Source organism: Anopheles cruzii, chromosome 3 (genome assembly GCF_943734635.1).
Source record: "Anopheles cruzii chromosome 3, idAnoCruzAS_RS32_06, whole genome shotgun sequence".
NCBI classification, from domain to species: Eukaryota; Metazoa; Arthropoda; class Insecta; order Diptera; family Culicidae; genus Anopheles; species Anopheles cruzii.
In genome coordinates, this window is record NC_069145.1 from 21,782,498 (window position 1) to 21,796,094 (window position 13,597).

At 52.1% G+C, this 13,597-nt stretch overlaps 1 protein-coding gene across 1 annotated transcript in view; it reads right to left on the reverse strand.

Moving 5' to 3' along the window:
* The window catches only part of LOC128274050 (proline-rich protein 36), a 35,625-nt gene that overhangs the window by 1,595 nt on the left and 20,433 nt on the right, over window positions 1-13,597 (reverse strand). The window contains exon 2 of the mRNA XM_053012135.1: window positions 30-3,835. Coding sequence (XP_052868095.1) covers window positions 30-3,835 — 3,806 coding nt within the window. The remainder of the gene's footprint in view (window positions 1-29; window positions 3,836-13,597) is intronic.

Genomic DNA, 13,597 nt, shown 5'->3' on the forward strand with positions numbered 1-13,597 from the left:
GGGGGCGACTTCGGGATCAAGGTAAGTACCGAATTTTCCGTCTCCATCGGCTTCGGATCGGTGGCCTTCTTCTGATGGCAGAGCAGATCGAACAAAATCAGCGAACCCAGAGAGTGGCCGGCCAACGATACTCCTCCGGCGAAAGATGGGTTCCGCTGGCAGAACAGTGTGTACAGTCGGTTAAGCGAGTTGCCCACGGCGTCGATGATGCTCTGACAGAACATGGGACTCGTGTAGAACAGCACATCCAGCAGCGTGTCGTTGGTAAAGTGACGCAGCTTCGGAATCGACTCCAGCGTGATGGATTTCAGCTTCTCGTCCACGCCCGATTCCTCGGAGTGCAGATCATCGTGCCACGAGATCGGCAGTATCTCCACCCGCCCTATGTCGCTCCGATCGAACGCGGACCGGTAGTGACTCTGGACTAGCTGGGCCGAGATGCTTCGGAACTCGTCCACCACCTCTTCGACGCGCCGGAAGCGCAGATCGCACGCCTCCCCTATGCCGTGCACCATGAACATCAGATGATCGATCTTCTCCGGCTCGTCGTCGTCGATGTTGAACTCGTCGATACCCCGCTTCACGACGCGCGGCCGGTTCGTGGTCGACGGCACCGGCGAGCTGCCGCCCCACGTGTCCGGGTTTTGCGTTTTCAAAAAGTGCACGATCACCGACGGTCCGTGAAAAACGACCGTCTCCCCGTTCGGGATCGTCACCCGGCGGTGCCATTCGCCTGTCGTGGCCGCGTCCTTGTACTCGCCCTCCAGCTGCTCCGCTACCTTCTCCTCGTACGGCACGAAGCGAGAATCGAGATTTTTGTAGAACCACGAGCAGCGCCGTACCTCGTTCGCCGCGCCATTCCAGTAGACGGGCGTCCGTGTACGGTCGCGGATCGAAACGTCCCACCGCCCTCCGTCCGTGTGGACGATTACGGCTGGCGGTAGTGGGTCGTCAGCCGTAGCGGCGCCTCTCGCCATCTCCACCTTCCACGCGTCCTCGAGGGCCAACGAGTCGGCCATCGTGAAGGGTGACCAGAGAACTTTACCCTCGACCTCCCGCTTGTAGAACCAGTGATTGTACGTCGGACGGTACGCAACGTTTGTGCTCGATTCCGCTACGGATGGGGCCGTGGTGGTGTCCAGCCCGCCAACACTCGTTGCCGCCATCGCTGCCATACTGTCGCTGGCGCTCGTTTCTCCGCCCAGTCCGTTGCTCTGATCACCCGGCTTCGGCTGGCGCTGCGAATAGGGACCCGCGTCCTGATAGGCGGAAGGTTTGAAGTCAAACAGATTGTCGCTGCTAAAAATGGGCTCGTTGAGCACACCGACGAAGCGCTCCTGCTCCTCTGCCGCCTCGTCTTTGCCGTCGGTTTGATCGTTCGCTTCGAGGGTCTCTTGTGGCGGGACCGGCGGTAGTGCTGCCGCCGGTGGACTGGCCGCTTGGCCGAAGAAGCTAAACAGGGGTACGGAAGAAATGTGCTGACCCGTTTTGGAGTCGCTTTCGCTACCTCGCGGCAGAACGGTGTTACTGTTGAAGAAATCCGACGGATTGATCGCCGGCGCTGGCTCAGGCAGCTGGTTGGTCGTCGGTACCTCGAGCGCTGGCTCCGGTGCCGGTGGCCAAACGTTTCCGTTCCACGTAGGCTCCGGCACGGTTTGGCTCGGGATGAGGCTGACGGGCGTCGAGGTTTGACCGAAGAAACTTGACAGACTGTTTGCGTTACCGTCGATTTCTGTGGGTTGCTGCTCCTGGGATTGTTGGCGTTGCACAATGGGCGGGACGGCCGAAGGAACCGTATCCGGAAGGAATATTCCTGCCGGTGGCACCGCTCCCGGAAAGATGGTGGCCGGTTCGCTGAGGTTCGAGTTTGGTCGCGGCGGTGGCGAAAGAACGTTCTCGCTCGACTTGGACCGACTGTCGACGATCGTTTTGGGGGCGCCCGAGGTGACCTCAGGGGCGCTGTCAAAAAATGACGTGAACTCGCGCTGTGCAGCTGGGGCACTGTGTAGGGTTGGCACGTTCGGTTGAGTCACGATGTGCTCAGAGGCGGTCCTAAGCTCATCGACACCTCCCGACACTCCCGAAAGCTGCGAGTTAGGCCCAAACCCTGGTAACCCTCCTATCGGATGATGTTGCACCGGCGTGGCCAGCGGTTCGTGGATCGATGGCACTACCGGCGGTTCTTTAGGCGGAGCCGACAGTGGTTGAAAAAGTGAATCAGCTCCAACCGCTGCGTGTTTGACAAACGAATTAACAACCTTTTGCTCCTCCGGGACACTTTGTTGTTCCGCCACCGGTGCTGGAGAGAAGATGGATAGAACTCCCGTTTGTGGGGTGGATTCGATTGGTTCGTTCAACGAAACGAGTGGCTCGGCGACAGGGTCGAACAACGCAGGCACGACGCTGGCCGGTGGTGGTGGTGGTGCAAAAATGTTCGGCGGGGAAGCAAGCACCGCAGACTCGGGCTTTTGGGCGGCGGTCGGTGGCAATTGGTTCGGTAGAAAGACTGGACCACTGACCGGTGCGGTGACAAGCGGATTTTTGTACGGACCGACACCCGGTGCTCGACGTGCCGAGCTGTACGGGTTGTTTCTCGACGCGACGGACGACGTAGACGGAGCGACTGGAACGGAAGGAATCTGACCGGGTGTATAGAATGTCGGTGGAGGTTGGTCACCGACCAGCGAGGATTGAGCTGACAGTGAGCTGTACGGAGTGACCGCTGGGGCGCCGATGGCAGCCGATGGCTCAAAGGCTGTTGGTGGCGCGAAAAAGGAACCAACCGAAGCGGTCGCCGATGATGAGCTGCTTTCGGTCGGTGGTACCACCAAAGGGGACAACGGCTGATCGACGAATTGATCAGCACCGCCGCCGAAACCTGGACTCGGTAGCTTGTCAAGCAGATTCGTTGGAAGGTGGTATCCGAAGAGCGACGGTTTACTCTTCGCCGAATCCTCTGGTTGGTTTACCTCATGCGATACCGGATCCGAACGAACCGGTAGGTCCGCGAATGGTTGTGCGACCGGCGGTGTCGGCAAAGGTGGTACACCGAACGGAACTGGTGCCGGGGTCTGCGCCGCACTCCCGAGCGGACCGGGGCCAGTATGGTGGGTAGTGCTCAGGCCCGGAATGTGAGCGTACGTTTTCTTTTTGCTCCCTCCCAATCGGTAGGTGTTGGACAGTCCGCTCCCAGCTGCCGGTGGTGGTGGTGCCGGACACGACGCGACGGAAGCCACCCGGTCGGGGTTGTAGAACGTTGGCGGTGGCGGTGACGCTAGCTGCGCGTTCAGTGGCTGATCGCCAACGTTCGATGGGAACGGTTCGCACGCGGCTGAATTTATTAATGGCCCTCCGAACGATGGCGTCACGGCCAGTGGAAGCGACGGTGCCGACGGTAGGAACGGCGACGATGCTTCCCCTAATGGATGGATCGTATTTTGGAATTCCGGTTGCGCATTAAACGACCCGTACGCTGCCGTTTGCTGGTCGTTGGCGACCGGCGAGTTGCCCTTGATGACCCGGCTGAAGGTCGAAAATACCGTTGAGGCAACGGTGGGCAGTTGGGCCGCGAACTGCGCGGTCAGCGACGAAGTTTGCTGCAGGTAAGACGACGGACCACCGTCGGTGCCCGGTAGCAGAGGGCGCGATTCCGAATCCTCCAAGTCCTCCAGCGGGTTGTAGTCGGCTGCAGTCGGTGGCCGCGACGACGATAGGCCGGCCGGCTCGCTAGCCGCGCTCAGATCGATTTCGCTAAAGCTGTCCGTGTCCTGCGGTAGATCCGGTATGACGCCACTTTCCGCTGGCTGCGAACTGAAGATGGCCGGCTTGGCGGGACCTACCGACGAAAAGAGAGAGAGAGTGTGAAGAAACAGTAATCAGTAATCACGGCAATCCATATAAAAAAGTCAGCGAGCGATGCGCGTTAGACAATCGACGATCGTCCGTCAACAGAACGGTGTTTCTGCGTAAGATAATGCGCGGCGGCGCAGTGCATAGCAATGATGTCCTACTTGGGGATGTCCACACAGCGTGGGTCCGGTTTTGTTGCAACGCCCTTTTGTCGCAAGGTTCCACCGAACGGGGTTTTGTTTCATAACCTGACGGAAAGGACGGCCCAGACAATCAAAAATGGGCCAGCCCGTGGGTTTGCCAGCCTATCCACCTATCAATTCCGCAAGATCGCGATTGTTGTGTTACATTGTAACTGTATGTGGGCTACCTACCTGTGGCGGCCCGCTGCATACTTGTAGAATTTAAATTTAGAACCCTTGCACGATGATTTATGATCACTCTCTGTCTGCCTGGTGGTGGACTCGCGCTAAAACCTGGCACATTCCATTCCCGAGTGCCCCGAGCTTGCCGCACGTGCTGGGTGTGTGTATTTGCTGCCGCTTCCAAGACGCGCAATACGCAACACCCCGCTAAAGACATCTTTCCGCAAGCCCTTGAGCCACCCGAGAGTGTAGGTGTAGGAGGCCCCTAGGGGCCAGCCACCGAGGGGAACTTATAGACCGGCACGGAACCCGGCCCTAGCACCGCTGTTGCTGTGGGGCCGGGTCGCAGCGTTGGAAACCCTTCCCATATTTTGCGCCATAAACTATCGCGGAAGTTGACAAACGCTGCCATTATCGCACGTCAAACGTTGTTAGCACATGAGGACGAGCATTTTAAATATAGTTTACCCCGCACAAGCACCCGCAAGGTATGCAGTTTTTCATCACTAAACAAACCGCCCGCCGAAAGGGGCGTTGTTCTACCGCACCGTAGCCCTCCAGCGGAGGCATTATTGTGCAATACCCCAACCGGAGAAAAAGGGAATTTTGTTTGCCCATTCGTTCACAGCCCGCTCAAGGTTACGTCGCACGTTCAGTCAACCTAACCCGATGGTGTGAAGTTGCCGACAGGGTCACCTGTGGGTGGGCCTAGTCAAGGGCTACGTCCACTGCAACCTACAACCTACCCCACCACTAAGCTTGACCGACTCTGGAGTGCTCTTAATTTTTAAATGACAAGCTCAGTCTTGTAACTGGCCACCAAAAATTGACTCGCACTACTTCAAATCGTCCGTCAATCCTCGATTAAACGTCGTCGGAACCCGGTCTTAACAGAATGACCCTCAATAGATAGGCGTATCGGATATTTGACTGAATGCAGTGAGAAAAGGTAAAAACGTTACCAATGTACTGATCAATAATGATAAGTCCCACGAAAGCAAGGAAAAACTTCAGCATTTTTTAATTTTGTATTTAAACTTTTTAATTATCGGCGCAGAGCAGAGCGGCAACATTGTCAAACAACGTAAACATGTTGGCCTTAATGAGCGTTTGTTTTATTTCCAAAATGCATCTTTAGGTGGAACGAAGATTGTGGGGTCGGTCAGGCACCAATAAAAGTTAACCACACCACGTTACAACATTGTAGGCTGCTCTCCGAAAAAACTGGCCCAAGATGCCATAAATCACTACGCCACACGGATAAGGGTTTAAAACGGGGCCACGATCGATCCTCCAAAGCCGGAAATGGCACCGAAACCGTACGTTGACTTCAACAACCACACCACCATCGATGGTGAGAGGTTTACCTTCACGACGGGCCCTGCTGGCCATGTGGCGACCGTCGGCCCGGTCCCGGGGTTTATTATTAATTTCCAAAAAAGCAGCCCCACATGTCCGATGAAGTCACACAGTCCGATTGCAGCCGATATGCAAAATGTGCGGTGTGATGGTCCGCGCGGCCGCTTGATTTGCATTGAATCAATGTCTCGCGCGCCCCATCGGGATCGAGGGTTCCAAAAGTCAATAACTTCAGAAACGCGGATCGTCAGATTCGGATCGCACTATTTCCTCCGCTCTCGCTGTTGGTCTCACTTCGAAGACGGGTCGAAGTGTTGCCGATTGCCTTCGACAACACAAAAATGCTACCCAGTTCGCCGTAGTGGCGATCGTGCGGTGCATTACGATCAATAAGCGCACCACTCACAGGGACCACACACCCTGTGTTTCACGAAATTAGTCACAACGTCTCGAAACAGTTCTCACTTGCGGGTTTGCGGCAGGTATTTCGGTTGCAGTTTACGTTTCCACCGAAAAGGCCGAAGCCAAGCCCCGACGGAACGGTTTCGATCGCGATAACCAACACCGCGCGTTCGCATTTCAACACGCGCGATACCCCAAAGCCGCGAATGCTCGGTGGATAGGTTACCAATTGGTTTGGGACTGTGTGACAATATTCATATCACTACGTTGTAACGTTGCTAACTCAACACTGCTACCGCTCAGACTTACAGCAGCTGCATCACGGACATTATTTCGTGTCCAATTTGTGAGTTCAAGGTCGACACGAAGCAACAAGAGAAACGGAAGTAAAAGTACGATTTTGGCACTGGAGCGCTTTCGTCATTAGTTGCCATTAGGTGTGTGGAGCGACCAACCAAACTAGCACAATGTCTTGCAGAAAAAACAGAACACAATATGCGAGCAATAAACCCGATGGCAATAACATTGTCCGCGTGCAGATCACGTCCAACGAAGTTTTAATCAAAACAAACGTCCAGAAAAAAACCCCAACAACCAACCAAGTCATGCATTGGCAATTCGCACAGCAGCACCGCTTCGGGACATGCTAATCGGAATACATAATTCAGCGGCCGCCAGCCAACGGATGGCGCCGTCACTGCGGTCGGTCAGCAGCATCTTTATTAATTTATGCACACTCGAATTCTTGGTTCTACTTTACGGGGCACACGTGCGCGGGCGGTTTGCGAAACGGCAGACCGTAACACAGAAACATAGGGTCAAGTTCATACGGAAGTCGGGCATACTACGTCGGGTATGGCGATTCCCACAAAAAGTGTCCTCCGATTGTGCCCCCAAACAGATGGAGCAGCCTGGTGGGGTGTACACGTAGGCTGCACACACCGACAGCGTAAGGTTTACTCCACCACGAAATGACCGTTTTGTTTAGGAGGAATCAATCGCGATGAGAAAGGCGTCAACACCATCATTTCGCTATCCGCATAACATTAAGCATAACACCCAATATTTGGATCTGAGACAAAACTTCATCTTGCGAGATGGTCGATACAAAACAGATCTACATTTGCCACATGTAAACTACGCTCAGAGAAGATGCTGATAGTGTGTTTCTGTGGTTTCCATGTAGTCGCAATATACCATTCTCTCGTTAATCGATTCTTCTACAGAATGAAAATATCTTTGCCATAACTAATAGCATCTTAACCAAGCATCCTGCCAATCCGCACCATTCGGGCTGTTGGACCAATTTGCACAGATCCTCAGGAAAGCAAGGCACAAGCAGCGTCTTCCCGTCGTTGCCGCAGATGAAGACGACAAACACGCCATTTGCCACGCGAGCAAATGGAATGAGCCAAATATTCCAGAAATCGTGTGCAGTTTGCCAGGTGACGACCCAGCCCAGTTAATAAACAAAAAGAATGACGGTGAAATAAAATAAAATAAAGCATAAGAAAGAGATATCAACAATCCTGTCCTGCTGGCCGGCACCGGGAAGCTGTGAAGCGAGCGAAATGTGGCGAAGAAGAAATTAAAACAGAAATGGGCGAAATTTTTTGATTTGTTTTCTTTCCCTTCAATTTGCTGCTCGCCCGGTTCCCGGGTTCCTGACGGGTTCCTGACGCACTTTGTTCTGCGCTGCCGTCGCTGCGAACGTGCTTTTGCGACGTAACATGTCTAAGCAAATGCTTAAAAACTACTATCTCTTACAGAAACACACTTTTTATATTGTTTTAATTTATTTCTCAAAACTAAGGATTGTATTTTGGGTACCTTAACGCTGGCAAACGGCTGACAAACATTAATTAACATCTTCTGAATACTTCTATTCAAAAGTGACCGTCTAGCTCAACCTCAGTGCAGCTTCTAAAATTTATTTAATAAAACTCTTCAATATCAATAGTTATACAATTTTAAAAACATTAATTATATGCATGACAACATGGTAAAAGGTTACCAACATTTCGCTTCAAGTCAGTCCGCGGGTGGACCCGGCCCATAACGGCCCAAGTATGTGTGTTATTTCGTTAACTTTTTCCGACTCTAGCAGAGATTGTTTTTTGTTTTACATTTTCGTTCTGTTCTGTTTTGGATTCAATGAAAATTTAATGATCTTTGGCGAGCAGAAAACAACACCTTCTTGGGCTACACCACAAAAAAGGTTTCTCCATCCGCCGGATGGCAAGGAGCAACATAATAATATATTAGAAAACATTAGCATACATTCCGCGAAAAGCCTTCCCCGTCGGCCGTCGGCCCAACTACGCCGCGCAATCCTTCACTCCGAGCCAACGCACGGGGTCCGCACGGTAAAATTCCACCGGGAGGCGGCAGCTGTTGGCCAAGTTGTTAGTCGGCCCAAAAACAAAAAAAAAGGGCAGTTGAACCGGGCGGATCACGGGCACGAGCTACACTTCTGCTGCTGTGGTCAATGGTTATTCTCCACCATTCGCGCCGAAGCAAGTGCGAAAAACGGCGGAGAAATGTTGTTTAAGTTATGGCGTGGCCAGAAAGCGTATATTTTATTCCTGCACCTTTGGCGACCGGCAACACCGGTTGCCGCAAACGACAGGACAGGAGCACAACATTTGTTAAAAGGAATATACACACACACACACACACGGGCACAAATTCGAAATGGCAGGCGCGTCAGAAATGAGAGGAACATACACCGATGGGCAGAAATATGCAAACGAAGCAACTAGCCTCATGATGGTCAATTTTTGTCGCTTGAACAACTAATCATGTACTGACGATAAAAATGACCTGTCAGTCCCAAACAACATCGTGGATGAGTTCAGTGTTCACTATAAATAATCTCGGCGACGTAGTTTAGGACACACTATTTGAGTTGATTACTATTTTACATTCAATTTCACACAAATATTAAAAAGCATCATAAAATAAATCAATCGTTTCTCAAGCACAAGCGCGCAAGGGCCTCTAATTCCAGTCCTAGCCGGTTTAATACTTTCAGTGCCAGGTGTAGGTTCTTGTTTTAAGGGTCGTCGAAGTGTGTCCGAGATCCGCCGCGGACTGAGCCGCATAAATAAGCAGTAGCAGCGTCGACAGACAAGCGACAGGAACGCGGACAGGACACGAGAGACGGGCGACGGACAAGAAATACGAGTATTAAGCGCTTCCGAGAGCGGTCAATTCGGTAGTCAAAATATGCTTAACCTTCCATGCCATGGCGATGGCCCAAGGCGAGGGGTTTTGGTTCGGTTGCACACATATATTTGCTTTTGTTTCTGCCCTGGTCTGCCCCCGGGGTAGGGTTTCTTCTTAATTCTTTCGTCCTCGGAACAAAACCCGCAGAACCACACTCAAACCGGGGCGGCAACCGCGAAAGCAACATAAGAACACGGTTCGGTTGGAAAAGAATGAACGAGCCCAAAGGTACACACCCGGCCGGCGGCCCGTGTCTCGCGCGTATGTCTCCCAATCCGCTTTGCATTCCACAGATTTGATTACGATTTGATGGAAGCATAAATTTTCGCCAGCCCCCTTCTTCTCCAGGAGCTACCGTCGACCGTGCTGCCCCCGTGTGGTGGGTTTCGGGGAATGTGGCAGGCCGGCGCAGCGATCGGTCGAAGATCGTGGAAGATCATTAGTTTGAAAGAATGCAAGCCTCAGTTCTTTTCCAAACCCGAGAGCTCGAGAATTTTGGCTTTCATGGTAATTTTTTGTGGCCATGCCATCGATTCCGGGCTTCGACAGGCCGGCCGGTTGGTCTCATTAGTTAGCCCCAAGGACATCACCGACCTCTATGATACACGGGGAGCAAAAAAGGGGCGAGAATCACCAATTTTTGTCCCAAACGCCTCTTAACGATGTGTCTCACAAAATGCGTACCACGGCGTGCGCACCATGATTCCCTAATTACGGTGACGTCAGCCGGTAGATGACTTGAACGATCCACTCGATACGAACCTGGCGTCAGCGATCGCCGTCGTCTGCTGTGCTGCTTTAGTGACCTCTTGTGGCACCGTTAATTCGTTATTGTGCGGCGGCTGACCGTGAGCGATGCATCGCGAGGGTCCCCGGACGAGAGAAATGCAGTACCGTAAGGACACTCCACTCCCTGCGGACCACTCATCCACTCGAGTCAACAGCCCATCATGCCTCGTTTAGCGCATCATTTGCAGGGTGACTGCCGTCATCATACGCCGGAACTTGAGCCTTGTTCCGAGCGAGCGACATTATTCACTGCGCGTCACGGTACCTCAAATAGTTTGTCCACCTTCGTGGAACAGACCGTGATCTTCCGGTGATGTCACCCGGGAGTTGCCCTTATCGTTCGTATCGTATCATTCGAATGGAGCGCCTTCAACCCTTTCCACGGTGTTTTCCGTCTGTCCGCCCATATATTCCACGTGTCACTTTACGCAACATTTAGGACCCCGAAAAACCTTTCAATGCTAAACTTGTTATCAGCTATCCATCGCAGAGTGGTTTGCGCATCGACAAGCCGGTGGCGCACACCCAGATTTTACTTTGCGCCCATAATCAGTGCGCACAACAACCGTTCGCTCGGGCGGGTCTGCGTCATCCCCCAACCGGGGAAGAGGGTGGTTTTGAAATCTGTTTTTCTTTTGTTTGATCAACCAACAAGGAACCCACCCTTAACCGGGTGCCGGTGCTGCGGCCCATATTGGCGTGGACGGGCGCGCTGCTGGGAAGGAACGGTGCTCGAAACAGATCACCCGAAGCGCCAAGGAAGTCAGTTTGTGATCGATCGTTGTCCGGGCCGGACACAAGCGTTCCGGGGAAGAAAAAAACCGTTCCACCCGCGGTACGATTGGATTGTGTAGTGTTTCCCGCGCGGTCCCGCACTAACCGGAAGGCAGCAAAAGTGAAGTGTGTTCGGAGAGCGACGGTGCGCCATTTCGGAACGCTAATCGAAAGACTCATTTCTAAAAAGCGACGAACCCTCCGAGGCGAAGTGTGGGCAGGATTGCTGAGGCTTACTCCGGTTACCCCGGGCCCTGTGGTTCATCGTAAGTACAGTTTTATGAGAGGACCTTTTTTCTTGTTGTTCCCCGCGCGTTCCCCGCCTGACGAGAGTGGCGCCCTCCCCATAATAATCGTGCGCGGTGCACCGTTCCATAATGTAGAACCTTTCACAATTGCCACGGATCGTTTACTAGTTATGTAACACACAGTTGCCTCACAGTCGCGAACACAGTTCCGGACCATTGTCCTCTCTCTCGCTGCCTGCGCTGTCTTACCGGTTTTATCCGACGGCAAGAACAGAAACGTTCTATTGTCGGTCGGCACACACAGTTTCACGATTCAGTGCGATTTCTTACAAAAAAATTACTATAAAATTGCACACACAAAAACGGACCCTTCTTATCTGGCCGGCCGGCCACAAATTCACCGATTCAAACCCAACCAGTTCCGTCACGGGGCGCACTCGAACGCACGAAACACGGCAAGACAAACGATCGTCGTTTGCCATCCATTAGCGTAGCGAATGATGCACGTTCTACATAAAACAAAACGTTTGACAGCAGCCTATCGCCAGCTCCTATCGGCGCCTATCATCGGACCGGTAGTCCGGATTGCGCGTCGCGGACGGCAATTAGCAAGTCACCCACCGCAGTGCGCTTAAGAGAAGAGCTGCCGCGGCCAAATTTGCATACAGGTGCAACCAGTCCCCGGGAGCCCGGGTGGGGAACAGTGCAAAATTAGAAGCCTCACCCGTGGCGTCACCCGTCAGCGTTACTATGTGCATGTGCTTACTGGAGAGTTGTTTACTACCAGTTGGGATGGGTCGTTGTAGTAATTGGACAGTTTGTACGGTCTTAAAATTTGAACGACTTTCAGTTGTCTACCGATGCTCATTAGTTTTCGTACATCACAAACAACGCGCCACCGTGTGTCGCTAATGCTTCATTAAACATCGCTAATCGCACCCATTATCAGTCATTGTGTACCACTTCCTCTCACCGGCCCCAGCTATTGTTTAGCGTCATCTCACGCGAACGGACCTCTGTGTGTCTGTCTGTGCGGGACATTTTGCCCAAAATGGTTGTTGAGGTAGGGCAACGTTGTCGCCGATCGTGCACAGGGGTTAAGTGGAGAATTACACTGTGACATACTCTGTTTGCCGGTTCTCGGTTTTGTTCAATTACTGTCACCCAGACCTTGGGTCCGGTCATTTGCTGTAGGTCGCACTGTGAAATTGGAAATTCGGAATCATTCAGCTCGCATCTCGCTTGTGCTTCTCGAACTCGAACTAAACTATCGACAATTTATTATAAATGTAATTTATCTAATAAATGTCAAACATCATCGAAAAGGGTTCGCGCGTTAGTAATAACCTTTTGGGAAAAAAAATCTCTATTGCCATCATTAACTGGCCATAAATCACACCGATTCGCTCCAATCTCTCTCTCTCTCTGGTCGGCGGACTAATTGCACGTGCTATTGAAATCAATTACCGCTGCTCTCGGGGCACTATCGTACCGGACACGCTAATGAATGGTAGCCGATAGGAACGTCGTCACGTGAAGCAGAGAGCCGGTTGCTACTTGCACGGGTCAGCCCCGTTTTAACCGGTTAATTCGAAATAATATTACGAACGCAAAAAACAAACGAATGACTCTCGAGTATCGCGCAGCTCAATAAGTGGTTAAGCTAAATACACTAAAACTAACATAGAGTGAATGTAGCACACGTACAACAATTCATTGATGTGTGTTCGTTCTAGTCACGTTCCAAGTTAACGAAAATGCACAAAAATCCATCTCTAATCTCAGCATCATTCTATCGATGTGTCAAGACTTTCTTTACCGCCAGCTTTCTGATATTCAATTGTACGATCATTTTCGATCGTTTATCACGATTTGAGTTCAATTTTTTTCATATCTTCTGAAAAGGCATTGCACAAGCCACGCAAAAGATTTCCTTGATCATGTGCAATTTCTTTGAGAAAGAAAAGCCAGTTGCTTGTTGGTCGTTTAGCCGCACTACTTTTTGACCCACGGAATCTCACCGGACGCAACACCGAAAAAATGTACACGCAAAAAACCAAAACCAATCCCCAATAAACTGTTCAAACTCGGACGGCCAGCGACGGCCCCCGAGCCAACGAGCCGAGTGGCGCAGGAGAACGGAGATCGTAATTAAATCTTGCCGTCGCTCGCAAAGCCCCATTCCCACTACCCGATGCGAACGACCCTCGAACGCGGCCGACGGAACGATCTTGATCTTGATGCAAACGTACGAACAGCCTCCTCATCAGCGCCAGTACCATCATCATCATCATCATCATCATCCACCACAGCGCGATTCACGCAAAGTCGCATTACCATAATTCGGAGGACTTATGATCGGATCTCAGCCGCTCGAACCGGTTCGCTCCGGGGCGGCCGGCCGGCCAATGATGCTTGACAAGTAGATATCTGGAGCGGTTTTTGTGGATCAGTGGGCAGCATTGCGAAGTGGTCATTTAATTTGAGAAAGGACAAGAGGGCGTCGTCGTCATCGCTCATCGTGATTTGCTTAATTAAGCCGATCGTCATCCGGCAGAGCGCGAGAGAGAGAAAGAATGGCCC